Source organism: Hyperolius riggenbachi, chromosome 11, assembly GCF_040937935.1.
Source record: "Hyperolius riggenbachi isolate aHypRig1 chromosome 11, aHypRig1.pri, whole genome shotgun sequence".
NCBI classification, from domain to species: Eukaryota; Metazoa; Chordata; class Amphibia; order Anura; family Hyperoliidae; genus Hyperolius; species Hyperolius riggenbachi.
In genome coordinates, this window is record NC_090656.1 from 87548766 (window position 1) to 87574813 (window position 26048).

The 26048-nt window shown below is 45.4% G+C and overlaps 1 protein-coding gene across 2 annotated transcripts; it reads left to right on the plus strand.

The window, feature by feature from the left end:
- Positions 1–573: 573 nt before the first annotated feature.
- Positions 574–26048, plus strand: LOC137538085 (uncharacterized). Of its 2 annotated transcripts, none has more exons than XM_068260081.1 (9): positions 574–684; positions 3729–3781; positions 3861–3935; positions 6343–6434; positions 7712–7825; positions 8810–8864; positions 20260–20322; positions 22452–22507; positions 25599–26048. In XM_068260081.1, exons 1-9 carry the CDS (start codon positions 594–596, stop codon positions 25606–25608), a joined length of 609 nt encoding a protein of 202 aa, XP_068116182.1. In that variant the 5' UTR covers positions 574–593; the 3' UTR covers positions 25609–26048. The 2 variants fall into 2 exon arrangements, with proteins under 2 accessions (XP_068116182.1, XP_068116183.1); XM_068260082.1 differs by having other exon boundaries at positions 7736–7825.

Here is a 26048-nt window from a genome sequence, read left to right on the forward strand (position 1 = left end):
TTGTGAGTCCGGCTCAAATCCTGAAATCAATCACGCCGTTCCCTGATTTATTTATTTTTTCAATCACGGCCAAATACAGGTAGTTGAATCTGTGATTGGGGGGTATCTGAGCACCACTGCTCATAAACAGCAAATACTTAATATACTAATATGATTACATTAAGTTTTTTTTTCCAGCTATTCAACATTTTTCTCAATTTGAATTCAAGAAAGTTGACTGGAACTGGTGTAGTAAAAATATCAAAATTTGCCAATTTGATAAACCTATTCATGTGTGTCTTTAAAGCACTGTGATCTTAATTAATTCATAGTGACAATCACAATCTCAAAATATAGCAGGAAAGTTTTTTTTTTTTTCTCATTACTATTTAGAAAATATTCTCTGACCTGTGAGATGTTCTTTTCACAGAACACTATAATATTTAAAGAGCAGCAAATATTTTTCACATTCAGGGAATGACAAGCAAACATGACTCAAAAGTACATTATTGATCATGGACAGCAGAGGGCAGCAACGTCTCTTCTGTTGTCTCTAAGTTACAGATTTGTTGTCTGAACTCTGCTGTGGAGTGACAAAGAGCACAGGAGTGATAATGAAGAGTGCAAGCAAAAAAGTCCAAAAGGATATCCAAGAAGCTCCAAAATGCACAGAAGATATTAAACAGGTGGAGCCAAACCAAGAAGGTGAGAACAGCCTCAGTAACTCTCTTGTAAGCCAGAAAGCTTGGTAGATCTGTGTGCTGTAGAACTGTAGTGCTGACATGAGGGTGCTGGATGGCACACATGCAAAAAGGGCACCGGGGAAATTGGAGTGCCCAGAAATGCTGATAGTATAATATTGGTTCATTTACCGATATTCTACTATTACAGTGGAAATGATGTAAAATATCAGTAATATTGATATTTTACTAATGTTAAACATAACCCTATTCTCACTTATCAAAACCTAACCTTAACCACCCCACCCCCCACGGCTTCCCTCAACCCCCACAGTTAGCCTTTACCACCGCGATTCAGCATAAAAAACCCACAATTTTTCAGGTGGTGCAATTGAGGGGAATTTTGGGCAATCGTGGTGCCCAAATTTCTTCTCAATGCCAAACTTCTGGTACTACTGGGTGCCCAAATTTCCTGTTACCACAGGGCATACTCCACTTATGAGCCCAGAGTCATCAGGGACTGAAGTTGCAACAAAGAGACACGATGAAAAAAGGTTGGCACTTGGTGGTTTTATTGCTAATGCACTTACATTCGATTCTTGTCAAAAAAGTTCATCTTGTGCAATGACATATATCAATGAAGATGATACTTATCGTGTGCAGAGTGAAGGGGATGTGGGATTGGCAGTGGGTGCCACTTGGTGCACGGCCTGATGACTGCCATGCTTCAATAGCTGCTTCTGAGGCTTGGATGTGCACGTTTCTCTTCAAAGTCAGATAAAAAAAAGTCATCAATCCTTTTAAGATTCTCGCTTTTGATGCTGCCTTTTTCTACATTTTAAGACAACCAGTGGTCTCTTTATCAAGTCAAAATCACTGGGAATACCTGCAAAATAAGAAAAATGAACATTCGGGATATTCAAGTGTTAGAAAAATACTTAAAGAGACTCTGAAGCGAGAATAAATCTCGCTTCAGAGCTCATAAATAGCAGGGGCACGTGTGCCCCTGCTAAAACGCCGCTATCCCGCGGCTAAACGGGGGTCCCTTCACCCCCAACCCACCCCCCGCAAAAGTGTGTCGTGAAAAGGTCGCTGGCTGTCTCTTCCTGGAGGCAGGGCTAACGGCTGCAGCCCTGCCTCCAGTCGCGTCTGTCAGCGGCGCATCGCCGCCTCTTCCCCGCCCCTCTCAGTGAAGGAAGACTGAGAGGGGCGGGGGAGAGGCGGAGATACGTGCTGACAGACGCGCGTGGGGCAGGGCTGCGGCGGTTAGCCCTGCCCCAACCAGGAAGCGCTCCCCCGGTGTATCGAGGGGGATTTGGGGGTGAAGGGACCCCCGTTAAGCCGCGCTATAGCGGCGTTTTAGCAGGGGCACACATGCCCCTGCTATTTATGAGGTCTGAAGCGAGATTTATTCTCGCTTCAGACTCTCTTTAAGATGCTATAAAGAAATAAAAAAGAAAAACTAACATGACATCAGAAATAAGTCAATCCCAAGCGTCATGATGGAAGTGTAACGCCTAGTTGGCAATTAAAACTGTGCCAAGGATTCAGCTGCAAAGATGGCGTGCAGTATAAGGATGCAATATCCGCACGTATAGTAGAGTCTAGGTGTTTGGGTGATGCCGGGTAAGTGCTTTCTGGTCCCCCGAGACTCGATGTTAAAAATAAAAAACCAGTACTATTACCTCTCTGTATATACACACCATGAACTCTGTATTTAATGTTAAAATACAGTAATTGAAGGTGTATTAACCTTGAGGGAACTGGTCTTTAAGCACAGCAGATCTCACAAACAGTCTAATAAGTTGGCCTTCACCACTGTGAGTACTGCTGGTGATTTGAGCTGGTTGGTTGAGACTACTGGTTAGTTGAGTTATGGATAACCTATTGCTAATTGGAGAAAAAGCCTGTGGTCATAAAGAAACAAATTACTGAATATTCTCGCATATAAGCCTAATTTTTCAGCAAAAAAAATGTGCTGAAAAGTTACCCCCTTGGCTTATGCGAGTCAGTGGAGCAGAATGGATGGTGGAGAAAGTTTTTTGTTGCTGGAAGAGGAGCATGAGGATCTTGCACTAGTGAGCCTGCTCTTGCCCTCTGGCTTCCTGCGGTGTCCGTGCCCCAGATCCCCTGCAACATGGTGTGCAGAATGCGCTGCTCAAGAGTGCCTGTGTCCCCTGGCTTGTGTAGCAGAGTGTGCAAGCAATGTGTCAGCGATGCAATGATCTTCCTGCGTGGCAAACGTTGTGTCTCATATCTATGACGCCTTCTAGTGTCATCTTGAGACACGGCTGTATCATCCTTGGGGCACATCTGGCTATGAGATGGAATTACTTGTACCGGGAGCACATCTGGCTACTATGGCAAGGGGTTATACCAGGGAGGGCTTATATACAAGTCAATAACTTTTTCCTGTTTTCTGGGGGGAAAGTGAGTACCTCGGCTTATACATGGGACAGCTTAAATATGGTAATATGGTACGCCAAAATACACAAAACAAAAGTCGTATAAAAAGTATGCAAATAATTTACAACAGATAAGCCCGTAATACTAGGAGTAGGTAAAATACAAAAAAGGCACCACCAGTGTGTCAAATAAAAAAACAAAATGCTATTCTTCAGTGAGACACTATGCATTCTGCAGTAAGGGCTGGAATTCACTAGAGCGTTTTTTTGAGCGTTAAGGGATCGTGTTAAGTTGCTAATGATTTCCCTAAATGCTCTGCCAATGTAAATGGATTGGACAGATTCCAGGAGAGCGATTTCGAGTAGGCAAATCACAGGGCATGCAGCATTTTTGGAGAGTTTCCATTTTAATGTATAGAAGCAGGGAAATCACTCCCAGAATCGCTTGCAAAGTGCTACTACAAATTGCTAGTGATTGCAATAGCAAGAAACTACGCTGAAATGTATGGCGGTTTGGATGGCAATGTGCTGCTGTGACACTCAGCCTGGGAAATGCCCATAACACTTTTGCACCATCATCATTCGAAGTTATGAACATTACAATGTGACTGGCCATGTGATGTCCTCCTTTCTCACAATTTATTGTACATGGTCTGTTTTGTAGGTGAGGAACATACACACAAGAGTGGTAAACAACCCACAGTACCAGAACAGAAAGTAAGCAGCCAGAGACTTGTCACAGAACACACCTTACAGCACAATATGCATATTATAATGGGCTCCTGCTGTCTTCCAGGATGTGATGGTGTTCGAAGGTCTGTGTGAACAAATGTTATCAGCACTTTGCCTCCTACAGACCAGTGTGACTGAGGTGAGTATACCTCGATTGTACGAGAAAAGGAATTGGGGCTTCATAAATAAAAATGAAAACACTACACTTGAGTTGCAAACGACAACCAGCCGCATTGGCCACATTTTTCCTGTTGTTTTTCTGATTGGTCACTGTGGGAAACACTCCTGTTGATGGTTACAATAATGAATTCTGGGTATCATGTCATTGTTAGACTGGATTGACATTACAACGGGGTCATGCTGAGGACAGTCACAGAATATCCAATGTCTCATCAGTCCTCACCACTCCATTGTGACAGACAAGTAATGCATTTTTAACATAGCATGCAATCATGACATGTCCAACTTGCGTCCAGTATCTGTTCAGGACAGACTTTGCGTTCTGTCACTGAATCAGACACAACATGCACATCAGAACATGTCAGGTCCTAAACTTAACCAGTTGTCTGTTGATACGTTGTGGTCCATTGTGTTAAACAGACAAGTGTGAACCTTCAGCCCCCTTTTACATTTGTTTTGTGCAATGTGATGTTCCTGCCACATCCCTCCGCAACGCAAAAAGCAACAATCATATGACCTGCTGGCAGAGTGCACCGACAGGGTCATTTGCATAGCGCGACTCCCCCCCCCCCTCCCTCCCTCCCTCCCAGAGGTGGCCTTAGATTACGCGGGGCCTGGGGTGAGTGTCATATGTGGGGCCTAGAGACACAGAGGTATGCTGTGGACACACACACACACACACACACACATGTTGTGGACACACACACACACACACACACACACACACACACACACACACACACACACACACACACACACAGTGGATACACAGAGACACACACACCTCTAGGGTCTGTAAGAACGAGGTAATTTGTCTACTGCCAGTGGCCCAAGCCAGCACACGATTTTTCACTTTCCCTACACAGTAGTTGTGCCTGTCTTTTACCTTGAAGGGGGGGGGGGGGGCAATCTATCTGCCTTTCTTTTCACACAGGCGCTCCCTCCACATTCAGAGTCCCTCCACCCTGATCATACCTCTCTGCTCTGTCCTCACTGAGGGCAAGGCACCCTGTTAGCCATAGCAGCCCCGCAGACGCATTGCCCGGCAATATAAACACGGTGACTGGGAAGCACATATCTGCAGCATGGCTGGTGGTCTCTCTCCTGGATCTCCTCCTTGTTGGTAGCACAGCTGGGGGTCTCCTTCTGGGAGCACGAGAGTCAGCTGGGAAGCTGTAGCAATGCCTGGAGGCTGAGCAGCACTTCTTCAAAATACTGTCCCACCCTCCTATATGATTGGATGGCCAAAGCAGCACCAGCATTGGCTAAGGGGAACCTAGTGCTGCTACTATTGGCCAGTCTCCCCCTGCTTGCTGCTCCATGACAAGATACTGTCACTGAGAAATCCAAGGCCCTGCAGAGGGTGCGGGGCCCTCTTCAGGTGCGAGGCCTGGGGCGATTGCCCCACTTGCCCAATCCTCCATCCCCACCGAAGGCAGCCTCTGCAAAAAGCATGCAGCCAGTGGAGTCAGACCAGAGTCAAAGCATCTGAATGCATGATCATCATGGGCTCTATTCACTAACAGGCAAAAACACCGCAAAATTTTACTCCGCATTTTTTCCACATTCACTAATATTTTCCGCATGTTTTCCGCATGCGGGAAAAAAGATGCGGAAACAGCGATTATTCATGCGGTAAAAAGGTCGCATGAAAAAGTGTTTAAAAAAAAAAGTCCACCAAGCACAGCCTTTAAGCCTCCACACTTCATTAAAGTCAATGGGATGCGGAATATATCACCTACTATTTGTAGGTGATAAAAAATCGGTAAATAACGACAAAATGATGCGCCTGAACATTTTTGAGAATTGATTTTTTATGGCGGAAAATACCGACTTTTATCCCGCACTTTTTCCGCATGCGGAAAAAACATGCGGAACATTTTGAGAATTTCAACTTGACGGTATTTTGGTCGCAAACTTCCCGCATGTACTTTACCGCATGCGGGGAAGTCTTTGAGAATAGAGCCCTATGTAGTGAACGGGTTTGTGCTATTGCTATCACATGCAGCACCCACAGCAACATGTAGATTTTTACTGTCGGGTCCTGGCAAAACACGGCTATACATGGGGATTAAACTAAAGCAGTTTACAAGGGCTCTTCAGGGCTCATTTAATTTGACAATTTAAAAACCACTTCAGCTAATACTTCTTTGACAAACTAACCCTGTGTGTCTCTAAAGCTTTCTCAGTCACTGATCCAAAACAAGGATACAAATCAGATGTTCCAGGCCCAGTCTGACTTAATTAACTGCAGCCTTGTGACTCACACACTACTGAAGCCAAAGCACAAACATGATAACCAAGCTACTGGCATTTTATAAGATGGAATTAAAATGGCTACTACCATGTGATTTTGTCATTGGAAGGTTCTGGATGTAAAAGATGAGTTGGTCCGGCACAATGTGCCCAGTGGTGTGCAGGCCCAGCTGTCCCTGTCCACATCAAGGCTGTTTAGAAGGTAAGTGGTATTATTGACCGGTCATTATCCAGAAAATGTCACAACTCATATTTCACTAGTGTGTCAGAACAGCTTCCAGCTTCTTCTCTGCAGCCATTAGTCCTAATCTTTGAACCTCTCCATAGGGCTCATAGGTCTGAGCTACCAGGAAGGCTGCTTTCCCTGGCTTTCAGCTGTTACTGAGATGGGAGTGATCATTCACATTTGCCAGCATACTCACAGTATGAGGATCCTGTCTCCTATTACAGTGATTATGTCATTGCAGCAAACTGTCAGAGATGTAGGGCTATAAAGGTGGGTGGTGTTATGAGCTGGTAAGGAGTCTATAGTAAGTCCAATTATTTCACGAGGCCAACAGTTCATGGATCTGTAGTGAATGTGTTTCCAATATTAAGAATAAAATTGGTTAAAAGCAGTAAAATACACCAAAACTTTATCAAACCATACAATTAGGTAAGGTCTTGTAGGATATGTAAATTGGAGTTATATAAAGTAGAACAGTAGTAAAAGAATATTGCAGTGCTTGCAGTAAGCTAAAAATAAACAACTGTATGGGGCCATCATATGAAGCCTGCATCCCTCACATGTACTAGATCAGTGCTGTCTAAATGGCAGCCCGCAGGCCATATTTGGACCTTGAGAGCTCTTGCTATGGCCCGTCTGTTTGTCGTGTCATACCCCCTCCTCTCACTACTTCTGCCCGACTGACCTCATTCCACTTGGCTCTTCCCTACAAAGGTTGCTGCCCCACCCCCTCCAGTAAAGACTATTGGGAGCTTGGCCCTCCACATCCACAAAGCTGGACAATAATGTACTAGATTGTATGCAGTACAACACTTGCTGTCAGAGAACCAGATGAATGTTATATACTGGTTATACAGCAAAGTCCCTAGTATCCAGCACTGCTTGAGCAACCGGCCGAAAAAGCACTAACCTTATTCAGGTTGGAGTGAGCATATGACCAGGCCATGGGACTGATAACCTGAAGGGACAATGGGGCCGCATCACTATCCACTGAAGCAAAGATGGCAAAATCACAGCAGCAGCTTAATGCATCTACAACACTGTAGCAGGGGATATCCTGGAGTGGGAAGACTTGTGACATTAGCCCCAAATCAGCAGGAAAATTGTCAGTGTAGTCCTGTGTCATTGGCTTAGCTGTCATTACGATATCTTTTTGCTGATAGTTGGTGCTTACTGTTTTGAGCACTCCGATTAGCTCAACCCCAATCACATTGTACTACAATTTGGCTGTAACAATCCATTTCCTCCTTAAGCTTGACAGATCTGTACGTCCCCAGCACAGAACTTGTCCGCCTGGTCCGTGTGTTTGGGCCTGACTGGGAGCAGAAGCGAATGATCCTTGAGCAGCTACAAGGAGAACATGAAAGGTAATGATGCTGACTGCAGAGCTTGGGAATATGGAAAATAAAAGGCCATGCAGGGAGGATGAATAAGAATCATATAGAGCAGAGTTGCTCACACATTTCCTGATGAGGTCTCCCTTACCATATCCTGGTGACTCCCTGGGTAAACTTCGATACCCGCTCTCACGCTAAATATGTTATTATGTGTTAAAGCCATAGTACAGCCTCCATTTTCTTAAATGAATATTATATTAAATTTGCATTAAATAGCAATACGCAAGAGTTTGTACATTGCAAATCTGTACTTTTTTTAAATAAATATTTTTAAAGCACCAATGTGGTTTCCAGCAGGCTGCATCTAGTAGATTCTTATTGTGAGAATGGGAGTTCTTTCCTAGAGCAGAACAGATAATCAAACCCCACCATTTTCCTTCCACTTCCCTCTTTGTGGCCAGTACTGCAACTATAGATCCTACTTCCTCAATGTGTAATAAAGCATTTAACCCTTCCCATACCCACCTCAGTGTGGAGTCCCACATTTAAAGGACAACAGTAATGAGAGGGATAAGGAGGCTTTTAAACAATACCAGTTGCCTGGCAGCCCTGCTGGCCTATCTGGCTGCAGTAGTGTCTGAATCACACCAGAAACAAGCATACAGCTAATCTGTCAGATCTGACAAGAATGTCAGAAACACCTGATATGCTGCATGGTTGTTCGGGGTCTATGGCTAAAAATATTAGAGGCAGAGGATCAGCAGGATAGCCAGGCAACTGGTATTGTTTAAAAGTAAATAAATATGGCAGCCTCCATATCCTTCCCACCACAGTTGTTCTTTAAACCTTTTCCAGGACATTGTCAGTTCTGGAAGAACATTTGATTGGCCCAATTCCAAGTTGCATATAATTTGCAATACATTTGCATGTAAGCCAGAATTATTAGCATCTCATTGACTATCTTTACCTACCATTGTGTAGCAACTAGTTCCATTTTCTGTGCTTCCTCCTCAGGCTCCAGCGGCTTCTCTCTTTGGCCCTCCAGCGGGTACAACATTTAGAAACTCAGGTAGGACATTGAAGGAAACAAAGCCTGTATGACCAGTTCAGCACTAACAAGCAATGCTTATTACTCCGTCTCTGCTTTCTGTAGGTAGTAGGGAGTGCAAGGGCAGCTTCCTCCTCTGAATAAGTGCGTGTGACTCCATGGGCCCCCAACCATCAATAGAGTCCTGCTTACCCAGCCAGTCTGATGGTCATATGTAGATACAAAGAGATTTGCCTCCTCTATCTCCTGTTCTTCCTGTCTCCTGCCCTTATTTTGCCTTTAGTATGGACATACAAATCTGGTGGTCCTTATGTGGATAGATTTAGGTAGGTGATATAGGGAGACACTTTTTTTTGAGTATTGGCATAATGTTCGGGATGTATGGTGGTGTGCAGTAGTGTAACAATGAGAAAACAAAAGCTTTCATCAGCGTGGGGGATGGGGGGATTCTTCAATGTACTTTAAGGCTGGTTTCACAGTGGGACGTTAAAATCCCACGTTACAGCAGCCAGTAACGCAGCCTAACTCACAGCACTGTAAAATCAATTGTGCTGTTCACAGTGCACACGTTGCGTTACATTGTAATGCTGAACGTTCTGGGAAAGTGCAGCATGCTGTACGTTATACTGGGCTAAGCAGCGTTAGACTGCTTGCACATGCTCAGTAATGTTGGAGCAGGAGGTCTCCCCTCCTCCTCAGCAGCCAGCCACATGGCTAATTAATATTCACTGAACTGCAGAGACTCATGGTAGGACTGTAGTGTTGTCCGGATCATGAATGAATAGTTCATTTGATCCGGATCTTTTTTGTGAGTCGAATCATCCGGATCATCACAATGAAAGATGCGGTTCACAGTGGATGTATGTCTGGAAGAAACAGGGACATACAGAATGTACAGTGCAGGGAAAGTCCTGTCCTGCTAGTCACTTCACCCCCAGTCTGCTTCCCTAGTAAAATGATTCAAATGATTCGGTTCAAAGATCCGGATCTTTTCAATGATCCGATTCAAATGATCCGAATCCTTAAAAAGATCCGGACTTCCTATCACTAACCTGCTGCTTTGAGAGCTGCATAACGCAGCTCAATCTGACGTCCAACTTCAACACCACCATACGTTGCGTTAGGAGCATGTTATGCGACCGTAACGTCCCCTAAAACGCAACGTCTTGGTGGGAAAGCAGCCTAAACAGTTTAGAGATGTCACACTTGATTACATTCACACTTTCCCATGGATAAATAAAGGCAGAGGAAAAAGGGGGGGGGGGGGAGCTCCTAAAGGGGGGGGGGAGCTCCTAAAGCTATTAGAAACCAAGACAAACTGCAGAATATAAAAGAACTGCTTGAATGCCTTTAAAAAGGTATTGTCACCATAAAAATCAAATTTCAACAGCAACTGGTCTGAGTGTATTAAGTGATAAATATGCTAATCCTGCATTCAAAACGTTCAAAACTTTTTCTGCTGTTATTATTTGGAGTTATCAGATACTTCAGGAAACACTGGCCCTTTAGTAGTCGTGCCAAAGAATTGCTTGCTGGGGGTTCTTTTTTATCTATAATCTATTCCTCCTCTTCCCTTTATTTCCCTGCCAGCTTCTTATCTGTTCTCCTAATCTTTATGATAGGCTGATGCACTGTATGCTTGCATACTCTGACTATGCATTTTATAGGGCTACAGTTAGGACACATATAAACTCTGGGGAACCTCTATGCTGCATATATGACTACGCAAGAAAATACATTCTTTTGTAACAAAGACCTGGACTCTTAACTTAGCTGTAGGGATAGCAGTGGTCATTTGGTGTTTTATTTGCATTAAAGTGAACCTTAAGTCGAGTAAAAAAAATGAGTTTTACTCACCTGGGGCTTCCCTCAGCCCCCTGCAGACGATCGGTGCCCTCGCCGTGTCTCTGCGATGCTCTAGTCCCCGGCGGCAACCACTTCCGGTTTTGCCATCAGGACCCGACAGGCATGGGAACGCGAGTGATTCTTCGCGTTCCCAGCCAAAATATCGTGGCCGCAATAGCAGCATAGGGGGAGATATTTTGGCTGGGAACGCGAAGAATCACTCGTGTTCCCATGCCTGTCGGGTCGTGACGGCGAAACCGGAAGTGGTCGCCGCCGGGGACTGGAGCATCGCAGAGACACGGCGAGGGCACCGATCGGCTGCAGGGGGCTGAGGGAATCCCCAGGTGAGTAAAACTCATTTTTTTTACTCGACTTAAGTGCCTCTTTAAAGCATTTGCATGTGAGTGTGCAAAGCGTTAATTGATTTTGCCAGCCTCCCACTATAGGTAGCTAGAGAGTCACACAGTATCTGTAGCCAGAAAGCACCCCTCAGTAAAGGTAGCGAGGTAGCCCCCCTGTACAGGTAGCCAGAGAGCCCCTCCAGTATAGGTAGCCAAAGCAGAGCCGGGACAAGGTCTTCCAGCACCCAAGGCTGAGACACCAAAGTGCGCCCCTCCATCCCTTCCACCCCAGTCTTCACACACTGATTGCTATTAGACTAAGAGGGCCACAGGGCCCACAACCTCCCCAACACCTTAATATCTAGTTATCTGCCTTGCAGTCACTGCTATGTATCCCCTTTTCTTATTTCTTTCTGCTTCATACACAATTAGGAATGACAGCTGAATGAATTGTGCGCCCCCTCCTACTCTGCGCCCTGAGGCTGGAGCCTCTCCAGCCTATGCCTCGGCCCGGCCCTGAGCCAAAGAGCCGCTCAAATATAAGTAGCCAGAGAACCCCTCCAGTATAGGTAGCCAGGGAGCCCCTCCAGTATAGGTAGCCAAAGAGCCCCCCAAGATAAGTAGCCAGAGAACCCCTCCAGTATAGGTAGCCAGAGAGCCCCTCCAGTATAGGTAGCCAAAGAGCCCCTCCAGTATAGGTAGCCAAAGAGCCTCTCAAATATAAGTAGCTAGAGAACCCCTCCAATATAGGTAGCCAAAGAGCCCTCCAAATATAAGTAGCCAGAGAACCCCTCCAGTATAGGTAGCCAGAAAGCCCACCAAATATAAGTAGCCAGAGAACCCCTACAGTATAGGTAGCCAGAGAGCCCCCCCTTACGGTATAGGTTGCCAGACAGTCCCCCCCCCCTAGTATAGGTGGCCAAATAGCCCCCCACCCACAAGAATTGTTAGCCAGAGTGCCCCCCCCAAGTATAGGTAGCCAGAGAGCTCCTTGGTATAGGTAGCAAGACAGCCCCCCCAGTACAGGTAGCCAGAGAATCCCCAAATATATGTGGCCAAAGGGGGTGGAAGTAACTCCCCTATCTGGTATACACAGGTGGCCCATCTTCTTCCTCCTAGGCGCCCCATCTCATTGGAAACAGCCCTGAATGTGATCACATAAGCGTCACATATTCACAGGTGTAGCTGCCTGAGAAAGGCGATAGAGCGGCATGTGGATCCTGGAGTGGTGAGTTAACTTCACTCCTCCGCTTTGCACTCTACAATACGCTCGTGCTCTCCCCTCCGCCACAGCAACCCCAGATGGTGATCCGCTCCGCCTGCCCCTTAAAACTGGCCTGGGGTGATATAGTGTATGTGATAATTGTTGGAAGCACTTGAGAAAGTTCAGATGTAACCAAAACATGCAGATTAATCCTATGACACAAAGAAGGTATTTTTTCCCCAATAAATCCAGGTAGAGTTTAGGGTTAACCTCCTTGGCGGTAACCCCGTGTGTGACACGGGGTAAGCCGCCGGAGGGTGCCGCTCAGGCCCTGCTGGGCCGATTTACATAATTTTTTTTTTTTGCTGGACGCAGCTAGCACTTTGCTAGCTGCGGCAGCACACCGATCGCCGCCGCCCCGCTCCCGATCGCCGATATCCGTTGCGGCGCGCGCCCCCCCCCCCCAGACCCCGTGCGCTGCCTGGCCAATCAGTGCCAGGCAGCGCCGAGGGGTGGATCGGGACTCCCAATGACGTCACGACTTAGCTGACGTCGGTGACGTCATCCCGCCCCGTCGCCATGGCGACAGGGGAAGCCCTCCAGGAAATCCCGTTCTTTGAACGGGATTTCCTGATCCGAGATCGCCGAAGGGCTCGCTACATGATTTAAAAAAAACAAAACAAAAAAAAACTGCTGTGCTGCCTCCTGGCGGAATGTTTCATACCGCCAGGAGGGTTAAGCATTCTGATTCAGAACAGAACTTGAATGTTAACTAAAGTGGACTGTGGCAGGGGCGGTTAACTTACCCTTGTCGCCACCTCTGTGCGCTGCGCTCCACATTGCGTTCCAGATCTCCAATTACTTCCTCCTTCTGGCTGTAGGAAGTATATGAGAGCTCGAATGCAACGTTGAGGGCAGCGCACAGAGAGGTCAACAAGGGCGAGTTAACTGTTCCTTTAGTTAAAGGTGCACTATGGTGAAAAATTTTAAAATTTTAAATATTTGCAAACCTATACAAATAAGAAGTACATTTTTTTCCAGAGTAAAATGAGCCATAAATTACTTTTCTCCTATGTTGCTGTCACTTACAGTAGGTAATAGAAATCTGACAGAAGCGACAGGTTTTGGACTAGTTCATCTCTTCATAGGGGATTCACAGGGATGTATTTATTTTCAAAAGCACGTAATGGCAGTTGCTCTGTCCAACTGCCAAAAAACTGTGTAGTGAGCAGGGAAGCTGGCCAGCATCATTGTTTAAATCCTTTTTAGGGAATGTCTTTATAAAGAATAAAAGCCTTGCTGAGAATCCCCTATGAAGAGCTGGAGTAGTCCAAAACCAGTCACTTCTGTCAGATTTCTACTACCTACTGTAAGTGGCATCAACATAGGAGAAAAGTAATTTATGGCTCACTTTACTCTGGAAAAAACTTACTTCTATTATGTTTGCACATATTTAAAATTTTACTATTTCTCGCCATAGTGCCCCTTTAACATTCAAATTCTGTTCCAAATCATTCGGAACACAATCCAAATTGGAATGCTCATTCCTAGCGGAGTCCCAAGTCTCTTAATTGGTATTGGCTAATCACCTATAGTGGATCTGGGTGGTTCTGGTGGTGACTCCCTGTCGAGAATTAGTTGGATAGGGCTGAGAACAAGGTTGCTTTTGCATAGCTAATGTTGGTCCTAACTCCCCATAAAATAACACTAGATTGTTCTTAGCCAGTTAATCAGAGAATATTAAAGGCAGAGGATCAGCATAATATCAACATATTTCAGAGTAAGTCAGGAAGGTCTTCATTATCACATTATGACTTGTCTGCAGCATTTGATACTGTGGATCATGAAACACTAATCCAGCGACTGAAGAATTACTGTGGCCTAAGGGGTACTGTTTGTTAAGGGGTTATGCTGCCACCTAGTGGCAGCCCAGATATTATCACAGGAAATGTTTATTAGATGTCATCACAGGAAGTACTTCGTTGTTGTAACCTCGTTGCTTCTCACAAGACTAGCAGCATGAATAAAGCAGCTCTGAGTTGATTTGCAATCTGCACCTTCTCTGAATTATTGAACTAACAGAAACATGGTGTCAGAAGCCTGAAACACACACACACCATCCAATCATCCAGCTGGAAAAGAAACCTTCAGCATACAGAATAGAACTCAGTATTCAAGCAACCATGTATGCAAACACAATACCTCCACCATCTGAGATGAAGATGTCTGGTGACCTGGCTAACAACTGGGAGACTTTTAAAGCTGAATTTCAGGACTTTATGTTAGCTTCCGGACTGCATGAGAAACCGGCAGAGGTACAGGCAGCCACTTTGAGGCGTGTAATGGGAAGTGAGTGCAGACACATCTATCGCTTTAATCTGAATTTGAATGAGGAACAGCAAAAGAGTGCTACTGCTATCTTGGATGCCCTGGAGGGGCATTTTAAGCCAACAAAAAATGTCATCTTTGAGCGCTTTGTTTTTGGATCCCTCAAGCAGGAAGAAGGTGAGACAATTGACTGTTTTGTAAGTAGATTAAGGGAGAAAGCAGCCACATGTGATTATGGACAGCTAAAAGATGACTTGATCAGAGACATGCTGGTGTTAGGTATTGCTGATGAAAATGCACGCCGTCGCTTGTTAAAAGAAAGGACACTTACTCTGGCGTCTGCCATTGATATTTGCCGAGCTGCAGAGCAAACAGACTTGCGAATAAAAGTGCTGACGCAGGCCAGAGTGGATGACAGTATTAATGCGACAGTTTCCCAAAAGCCAGTGCCTCAAAGCAACACAACGCCAAGCACAGCACGATATTCTAACTACCCCAGAATCCCTGAAAAGTGCAAGTATTGTGGCAGCACACACAACCGGGGGAGATCCCAATGCCCAGCTTTTGGCAAGAATTGCCGACTTTGCGGAACCCCCAACCACTTTGCAACAGTGTGCCTAAAAGCAAAACGAGACCAGCGTCAGCTGCATACAGTAGATGATCAAGCTGAGCTTGAACAGGAGGCAGATGATGAAGATAATGGCCAGATATACACTGCTAGTGCTATGGGGTCACCCAACTCCCGAGGGAAAAAGTGGTTTGTCAACCTACAGCTCCACGGCACCCGACAGCGTTGCCAGCTTGACTCAGGAGCAACATGTAACGTTATGAGCCTGCAGGATAAACGCAAGATAGCTCCCAAGGTAAGACTGAAGCCTAGCCAGACAAGACTGAAGCTGTATTCAGGTGAGGTGATGAAGTCATTGGGCCTTTTTCAGACTGAATGCTTCATAAAAGGTCTCTGCCACAAACTGGAATTTGAAATAGTCAAAGCAGACCAGAACCCACTCCTATCAGGTTCAACGTGTGAACGTTTGGGTCTGATGCACATTACTATTCCAGATGAACTCCACAATATGGAAAGCCATACCACAGGGGTGCTAACAGAAAAACAGCTTACCAGCACATACCAGGATGTGTTCAATAGTCCAATAGAGTCTCTACCTGGGGAAGTGCACTTTGACCTAGATCGAACTGTCACACCAGTACAATGCTCTCCACGCAATGTTCCAGTTGCACTTAGGGAAGCCGTCAAAGCCCAGCTGGACAAACACATACAGGATGGGAACCTAGCCTCAGTGACTGAACCCACAGACTGGATAAGTAACATGGTTATAGTCAAAAAAAGCTGACAAAATTAGAATTTGCATTGATCCAAGGGCATTGAATAAAGCACTAAAAAGGTCCCACTATATAATGCCGACACTTGAGGATGTCCTTTATAAACTGCCCAAAGCCCGCATTTTCTCCTTGGTGGATGCCCGAGATGCATTTCTACAAATCAAATTGGACACAGAGAGCAGCTTTCTGACCACCTTCTGGACACCTTGGGGCCGAATGCGCTGGCTCAAACTACCCTTTGGTGTGTCGGTAGCCCCAGAAGTGTATCAAAGAAAACAGCATGAACTACTAGCCGGCCTGCAAGGTGTGGAGCCAATTGCAGATGATATACTAATAGTGGTTTGTGGAGACTCACTAGAGGAGGCCACTCGTGACCATGATGCTAACATGATTGCTCTTATGAACCGCTGCAGAGAAGTGAAGCTTAGACTGAGCATCAAGAAGCTACAGTTTAAACTAAATGAAGTTCGCTTTCACGGTCACATTCTATCAGCAGGGGGGTTGAAGCCAGATCCTGAGAAGGTAAGGGCAATAAAAGACATGCCTGCTCCAACCGATTCCAAGGGAGTACAAAGGTTTATCGGATTTGTCACCTACCTGTCAAAATTCATGCCCCGTCTCTCGGAGGTTTGTGAGCCTTTGCGCAGGCTTGTGGATAAAGACACTATGGCACTGGCTGCCAAAGCACCAGGAAGCAGTTGATGAAATCAAGCGACTAGTCTCCACAGTGCCAGTACTAAGATACTATGACATTAGGGAAACAAGCAAGGGATACCGCTCTACTGCACCGTGGCAGACAGTGCAGGAACACAGGCAGCCAGGCCCAGGTAGTCAAGAGGTAAAGGAAGGAAGGTCCGCACCAATGTCTCCAAAATCGTTATATCGACTATGATTAAGGACTTGGCGTCCGAAACATGTTAGTCAAGTGTTTTCTGTATGTCTGGATACGTCCTCAATAAATATACCGATATAACGATTTTGGAGACATTGGTGCGGACCTTCCTTCCTTTACTATGACATTAGCAAGCCAATTACAGTTCAAAGTGACTCCAGTCAGAATGGCCTCGGCTGCTGCCTATTGCAGGATGGACAACCTGTAGCATTTGCTTCCAGGGCTCTCACCCCAACTGAGCAGAATTATGCTCAGATCGAGAAAGAATGCCTAAGCATTGTGTTTGCTTGCCACCGTTTCCATAGCTACTTGTACGGTCGGGAAAAGATCACTGTTGAAACCGATCACAAACCACTAGTCGCAATATTCAACAAACCTTTGCTTAGTGCTCCAAAACGACTTCAAAGCATGTTACTCTCGCTTCAAAATTATGCTCTAGCGGTAACCTACAAACCAGGCCCATATATGTATGTGAGTGACACTCTGAGCAGAGCCACACCACGCTTGCATCCAGCAGACGCACCTCATGTTCAGCATTCAGTCTGCAGCTTGCACAGTGAAGAACTTGACATAGAGTGCATAAACCAGGCTGACTATTTAAATGTCACGCATCAGCGTCTGTCACAGATCAGAGAGTCCACCGAGCAAGATGAAAACCTCAAGATCCTTAAATCAGTTGTGCTCAATGGATGGCCTGACACAAGGGCAGAGACACCAGTTGCTATCAGAGAGTATTGGGCCTACCGGGATGAAATAAGCCTACAGGATGGAGTGTTCTTCAAGGGGCAACGTATTATCATCCCAAAGCAACTACGTGCAGAGATGCTACGACGCATTCATTGGAGCCACATTGGTGGTGAGGCATGCTTCAGACAGGCTCGAGAAACGCTGTTTTGGCCGAATATGCATGGGGAGATTAAAGTCTATGTAGGGCAGTGCACTGTATGCAACGAATACGCACACGAACAACAAAAAGAGACTATGATGTCACATCCCCTCCCTACACGGCCATGGCAAATTTTGAGCATGGACATATTCAACTACGCTGGCAAGGATTTTCTGCTGATCGTTGACCACTATTCAGACTTTTGGGAAATAGAACTATTGCCAGACCTGTCAGCAGGCACAACCATTAAAAGATGTAAGGCTCAACTTGCCAGGTATGGCCAACCTGACCGAGTTGTAACAGACAATGGTCCACAATTTGCTTGTGCTATGTTCGCCAGGTTCGCTCAGGAATGGGGTTTTGAGCATGTTACATCGTCTCCAATGTACCCTAAAGCTAATGGCAAAGCAGAATCGGCAGTGAAGATTGTCAAAAGCCTGTGCAGGCGAGCAAAACGTGCAGGGGATGACCCATGGAAGTCAATCTTACTTTGGAGAAATACACCGACAGCTGGCATGGACACTAGCCCTGCACAACGTCTAATGGCCCGCAGGCTGAAAACTCCTCTCCCAGTGACTGATGCACTGCTGGAGCCATGTGTTGCTGTAGAGGTACCCAGAAAGCTGCAGTACAAAAGACAAGTGGCAAAACATACCTATGATAAAACGGCCAGGGACCTTCCTGCACTAAATGTGGGACAAAACATAAGAATGAAGCCTCTTCCAGGTGACAGGACCAGACTATGGAGATTAGGAACTTGTCTCCAACAAACAGCTCCTCGCTCTTATCTGGTTGAGGTGGAGGGTACACTGTACAGGCGCAACCGGGTGGACCTCAGACCAGCAGAGTCTAGTCCTACTAGGCTTACAGGAACAGAGCCCAGTGAAACGCCAAGACCAGAAATGCCAATGGAGGCCACAGAGGAGGCAACAGTGGAAGTTCAGCCGGAACGTTTGCCTGAAACTGACAGCACATTGGCCTCTCAGTCTGGGGGCACACCTGAGATACCACGCTACACACGCAGCGGCAGGCGAATCCGGCCACCAACAAGACTTGACCTCTAAATAGTTGTAAGCAGTCATGTTTAGCTACCGTTGAGCATTTACATACTGTATATGCATATTAGTAAGTACAGTGGACTAAATAACCTTACTATTTGAATGCTTGAAAGTTTATTTGAAAGTATGTTATATATATAGTTAGAAAAGGGGGATGTTAAGGGGTTATGCTGCCACCTAGTGGCAGCCCAGATATTATCACAGGAAATGTTTATTAGATGTCATCACAGGAAGTACTTCGTTGTTGTAACCTCTTTGCTTCTCACAAGACTAGCAGCATGAATAAAGCAGCTCTGAGTTGATTTGCAATCTGCACCTTCTCTGCATTATTGAACTAACAAAAACACTGTTCTTAGCTGGTTTCAGACCTTCCTATCTGGCAGGACACAGCAAGTATGTCTGGGCACACACTACTCTAATCCAGTGCCACTTGCCTATGGAGTTCCACATGGTTCTGTACTATCATCATTACTCTTTGCAGTCTACATGCTCCCACTGTGCAAGATAATCCAGAACTTTGGCCTAGGATACCATTGTTATGCAGATGACACACAACTGTATCTGTCCTTCAAGCCTGGCACACAAGACCCATCTGCATCCATATATGCGTGTCTAGTGGATTTATAAAATTGGATGAACACCAGCTGGTTGAGGCTGAACTCTGACAAAACAGAGGTGTTGGTGGTAGGTGGTCCACACATGATGGATAAAGTTCAAAATGCTCACCACCTCAAACTAGCGATTGGGGGAGATACCGTACAGTATAAAGACTCTGTGCGAAACCTTGGGGTGATCCTGGATGGAAATCTAAAACTCAGACAGCAGGTATCAGCTGTCGTCAAGTCTTCCTTCTTCCATCTAAGAAATATTGTGAAAATCAAACACCTTATCCCAGCTGAAGACCTACCTGCCCTGGTTCATGCATTTGTATGCTCCCGCCTAGACTACTGCAACGCCCTGTTCATCAGATCTACAGATAAGGTTCTGCGCCCCTTACAACTAGTACAGAACGCTGCCGCCAGACTCCTAGCCAATGCCCCCCGCAGCTCACACATCACCCCTGTACTGCAAACTCTTCACTGGTTGCCAGTAAAATGGAGAATCCATTTTTAGATCTGCCTGCTGACATTCAAGGCCCTAAACCACATGGGACCCAAATACATAGCAGATCTATTGGAACTTTATGCCCCTCCACGCACCCTCCGCTCTGCCAACAAGATGAAGCTGGTTATTCCCAGGACACACTTAATATTTGGTGCTCGGGCCTTTTCCTATGCAGCCCCTACTCTATGGAACTCATTTCCACAATCAGTATGAGAGGCTCCTTCTCTGGACAGCTTTAAAAAAAGGCTAAAAACTCACCTCTTCTCCCGAGCCTTTGAGACTGCATAATGCAGGGTCACAGCGCTTTGAGTTCCCAGGGAGAAAAACGCTATAAAAATATTATTTATGGTTATCTGCAGCAATGACAAAAGGTAGATTTCAGAAGCAGAATATAAATTGAGCCTTTTGTTTCCACAGCTGCACAGAGATGCTGAGTCCCAACATTACAGGAACTGGGAGAAGCTCTTCATCAGGCTCATGGTAAGTGCCCTTCTTTCTGCCTCTCTCTTTCTCTTAACTCCATGACATGCTAATGCAGCCACTGCAATTAATTGGCCGCTTTTCAAATTGCATATATTTGCATAAAATTAGTGTTGAACTCAAAATTATTGGCATATCCTTGACCAGTGGTGTAGCTTAGGAGCTTTGGGACCCCGGGGTGAGTTTTTCATTGGGCCCTCCCAAACATTCTATACATAACAATTCCTATAGTGAATTAAACCTGCCAAAGACAGCTGCAGTCTCGATATGGTTTAAATATGGGAAGAGAACAGTTTGTTAGTGATTGCCATTATTCAAAGCACATACAGAGGCGATCACTACTAGCATAGCACCAATTAAGAGTTAAAACAGCCACTGATGGAGTGACCCTAGTGGGGCCCTCTGGCCCAAGGGCCCCGATGCGATCACAACCACTGCAATCCCTATTACTACTCCACTGTCCTTGACCATCCCTTCTCAGAGATAGGCAATCGTGTATAGGGACATCAGGTCATGGAAGAGTGTCTCATCATTTAAATAAAACAAACAAAAAAAAAACTACAGACTACAGAAATCCATGCAGACATGTCTGAGAATATTATAACTGATATTGGCACAACAATCAGCATTTTAGAAGCAAGTTGGAAATGACAGGGGCTCTTTATTGGTCCTATGCTGGTAATGATCACTTATGTAGATGGCTCACATAGTGGTAATCAGCAACAAACTGTATCCTTACCCTTGCTTGCACCTCTGACACTGCAGCTGTCCACATGCTGCTTTATACAGCGTTAGCTCTTATTGCAACCAAGTGTTATGTGGCATTTATAGGACATTAATAGGGTTCTTTGAAATAGTGCGGGGTGGAACTGCATTGTTTGGATGGATGAGACCGGTCTAGGCATAGGGAGAGCGCTCTCCACAGGATGTTGGGGCCCCTTGGGGGTTGTTTTAAATGATTTTTAATGATTCTTGTTGTGCAATAAAAGTTATGAATCTTGTAGCTGCTGGTTAAGTTTTTATGTTTCTGGCTGTAGTTTTTGAAACAAGCCAGCGTGCTTCTGCCTGAATGGTGGTAGTAAATCTCAAACTGGCTCCTGTTTAAAAGGGACTCCGAGCAGAGGAGTAAAACTGAAAATCGGCACAATAAGGCCTCTTGCACACTGCAAGCGATTCAGATTCAGATTCCGCTTTTTAATCAGTTTTTACATCCGATTCAGATTCCGATTTGCAGTGTGCAGGGAGCAAACTGCAAATCTGAATCGGATTTAGAAGTAAAAACCGATTAAAAAGCGGAATCAGAATCTGAATCGGTTGCAGTGTGCAAGAGGCCTGAAAATCGCAACAAAGTACCGTACTAATGGGGCCGCCAGCAAGACCACAGAGGGGACCCGGAGGACGCAGAGGGACCTCTCAGGCTACGGGGGCCTGGAGGAAGCCCCAGCTAAGCACCGATTTTCATTTTACAGGTAGTCCCCGGGTTACGAACGCCCGACTTACGAACGACCCGCTGATACGAACGCCGCGACCATAGCTCCGCCCCATCGCATGACGTCACGCCCGCCGGGGACTACCTGTTCTGCCCCGTTTAAAATGCAGAGTTATTGCAGCGGAAGGTAAATAGAGGACATCTCACCTGATCCTCGGCGGTAGAAGGTCCCCTCGTGGTGCCCGAAAGCTGCGCAGCCCGTCCTCTCGCTCCGTCCACTGTTCCCCGGCGGCTTCTGGCTTCACATGCGGCGCATAATGACGCAATTAGGAAGCGCCGCCACTAGGGAGCTCTTCCTGATTGCGTCATTATGCGCTACATGTGAAGCCAGAAGCCGCCGGGGAACAGTGGACGGAGCGAGAGGATGGGCTGCGCAGCTTCCGGGCACCACGAGGGGACCTTCTACCGCTGAGGATCAGGTGAGATGTCCTCTATTTACCTTCCGCTGCAATAACTCTGCATTTTAAACGGGGGCAAAGGTGGCTGTCCCGACTTAAGGACAGATTCAGGTTAAGAATGAGCGGGCAGTCCCTATCTCGTTCGTTAACCGAGGACTACCTGTATTCCTCTACTCAGGGCCCTTTAATACATTATGTTGTAAGATTATTATGCTTATCTGTGTTTTCATTCACCTGAACAGAGTATGGGACAGTATAAAGACTCTCCGGGAAATCTACAGGACTTGCAAGCAAAAAGGTAATATAAAACTCTACCAATTATTACACCTCTTATCTTGGAATACACAGGCAGCTCATGGTGTCCCAGAACTACCAGGGTCATATAAAGGTCTAAAACCGACCAAAATGCCCTCTATTGAAAAGCAAAGCTAAATGTAATTTTTCATTCTTAAAACATAAGGTATTCGTGATAATTCACCTTAAAGTGAGCAACTGTGGTTTCCCATGATGCATCACTCCCAAATATGCAAATCTCTTTATGCCCTTGAAAGCAAGGAACCGCTGGTGTATAGCGAGTTTATACATTTTACAGCCTGTAGCCAATATGTTTGCATAATGTGGTCTGGCTGAAGGCTGTAGCTCTCCTGCCCCTTGTGCCAGTACAGATTGTTGCTCCTGGGCAATCTCAGACTGATTAATGTGCACGCCTGTGTTCCCTAGGATGGTTGAACCAGACAGTGCCTCAGTGTGAATGCCAGGTTACGAGCATGGAATGTCTGCTTGCGTGCTGACTGGTATAGGTAGAGTAGGGTCCCTTACCATAACGGGAAAACCTCATCACTGGTGTAAAGGCTCATACACACATCAGACTATAGTCTTTGGAAAATTAAAGATCACAGACCAATCTTACCACCCTTCATGTAGTATGAGAGCCAGACTCTACACAGTCTTTTCTATGGAGCTGAACTCCACATCAGAAAAAAATCTTTGCAAGATGCTGCACACACAGATGCTGTACAGACACAAAAGATCAGTATCTGCAAAAGATCTGTTCCTGCCAAAAATCCATTCCTGCAAATTGCAGTGATAGTCTATGAGCTCTGCAGATCATCATACACACATGATTTAACTGACATTCATCTGCAGATCAAGCAATCATCCGCAGATCTGAAAATCCATCCTGGTGGATCTGATCTGCAGATGAATGTCAGTTAAATCATGTGTGTATGATGATATGCAGATCTCATAGACTATCATTGCAATTTGCAGGAACGGATTTTTGGCAGGAACAGATCTTTTGCAGATACTGATCTTTTGTGTCTGTACAGCATCTGTGTGTGCAGCATCTTGCAAAGATTTTTTTCTGATGTGGAGTTCAGCTCCATAGAAGACTGTGTAGAGTATGGTTCTCATACTACATGAAGGGTGGTAAGATTGGTCTGTGATCTTTCATTTTCAAAAGACTATAGTCTGATGTATGTATGTGGCCTAAGGGTCTAGTACACAATGTTCTTGCATTCCATCCATTTTGGAAGCAAATGTTCTCTTTGTGCATAATCTTGCAACCTAGATGTTTTTGATTAATCTAACGTTCCAGCTAGATGTGGAGCAGTGATGCATTATGGGAAACAACAGTAGCTCACTTAAAGGAGAACTGTAGTGAGAGTTATATGGAGGCTGCCATATTGATTTTCTTTTTAAGAAATACCAGTTGCCTGGCAGACCGGCTGAGCTATTTGACTGCAGAAGTGTGAATCACACCAGAAACAAGCATGAAGCTAATCTTGTCAGATCTGACAATGTCAGGAACACCTGATCTACTGTATGCTTGTTCAGGGTCTAGGGCTAACCGTATTAGAGGCAGAGGCTCTGGAAGGTTAGCCAGGTAACTGGTATTGCTTAAAAGGAAATAAATATGGCAGCCTCTGTATACCTCACATTACAGTTCTGCGTTAAAGAGGAACTCCAGTGAAAATAATTTAATATAAAAAGGTGCTTAATTTTTACAATAATTATGTATACATGATTTAGTCAGAGTTTGCTCATTGTAAAATCTTTCCTCTCCCAGATTCACATTCTGACATGTATTACATGGTGACATTGTTACTGTGGGCAGATTATGTAGCTGTTCTGGCTTTAACAGACAGCTATAAACAGCCATTTCCTGTGTGTGTCATTGTTACATTGTGGCAGTTTGCCCAGAGTACCGTATGGTACCAGAGCCTCTTGTGGGAGGGGTTTCAGCACAAAATCAGTCATACAGCGCCCCCTGATGGTCTGTTTGTGAAAATCATTATATTTTTCATGTAAAAGTGGGTATCAGCTACTGATTGGGATAAAGTTCAATTCTTGGTCGGAGTTTCTCTTTAAAGGGAACCTTAACTGTGGGCCAAAAAAAAAAAGTTCACTTACCTGGGGCTTTCCCAAGTTTCCTGCAGCCGTCCTGTGCCCGCGCCGGTCCCTCGGTGCCCTCCGGTCTCCCTCCGTGGCTAAGTTTCGCTTTCGGCCGACTGCCAGTCGTCCTCCGGCAAAGCGTGCTCTTTCTCCGCATTCCCCGTCGTAAAGAGCCGTAAAGCGCGTCCGCATGACGCAAGACGCATCATGCGGACGCACTTTACAGCTCTTTACGATGGGGAATGCGGAAGAAGAGGACGCTTTGCCGGAGGACGACTGGCAGTCGGCCGAAAGCGAAAATTAGCCGCGGAGGGAGACCGGAGGGCACCGAGGGACCGGCGCGGGCAGAGGACGGCTGCAGGAGGCTTGGGAAAGCCCCAGGTAAGTGAACTTTTTTTTTGGCCCACAGTTAAGGTTCCCTTTAAAGCTAAATTATCACAAATACCTTCTGTTTTAAGAAGGCAAAATTACATTTAGCATTTCTTATCTTAAAATGTGAACTGGTAAATGTAACAATGGAAGGCTAGGCAACCTCTGGGCCCCCATGAGTAGTCTGCATGTCACTCTTGTAATAGGCAGAATGCCACAAAGGAGGGCATGGATGCTGAACACTCGGGTCCTGGTCCACTTTCTCACATGACTTTTATTTATTTGAGAACTAGTCACAACCAGGATGATGCAGGAACTGTAATCAGTGACATTATTGTGACTATGTTGGCTTACTAAGGAAATGTATTGTTCCCTTATCTCATTTTTTTCCGTTTGTAACAAGAATATGATAAATAAGCTCCATTAGCCCTTGCTCAATAATAGAATTCTAATGCATTTATCACGTTGTCCCCCAGAAGAGATCTGAGGACTCTCTGGCAGCTGCCGCCTTCATGCTTGAATACAATTTAATATTCCTCTATATTCCAAGCATTAGTCACATATTCATGGTCTGTCCTACCCTCACTGCAGTGTCAGTAAATTTGCTTTTCTTTTGTTGTTGGCAGTGGTAAATAAATGGAGATGGCATCCATAAACAACCAAGCTAGAGAGAAGCATGAAGACTAGTGGGCCTAAACTCAAAATTGAACTACCAGCATCATTTGGTCTTCAAATGATTTCTACTGCCTGGGACCATGTTTCTTTTTAAGTGCTCTTTTCATATGGACATTTTATGCAACTAGTAAACACACATTTCAAATATGACTTTGTATGAATGTGTTGTTGTTGCTACATTTGCCTATGGTTATCCATGGATCTGCAACTTAAAGAGTACCTGAACTGACAGAAAAGGTAATAAATACATAGAAAATGGCTTCATATACAAAGCTTGTTGCACCTACCCTCAACATTATCCTTCTCTCCTCCTGTTTAACCGATTGACCATTATGCTCACGTAACTTACCTGGGGCTTCTACCAGCCCCCTGCAGCCATCCCGTGCCCTCAAAGTCACTCC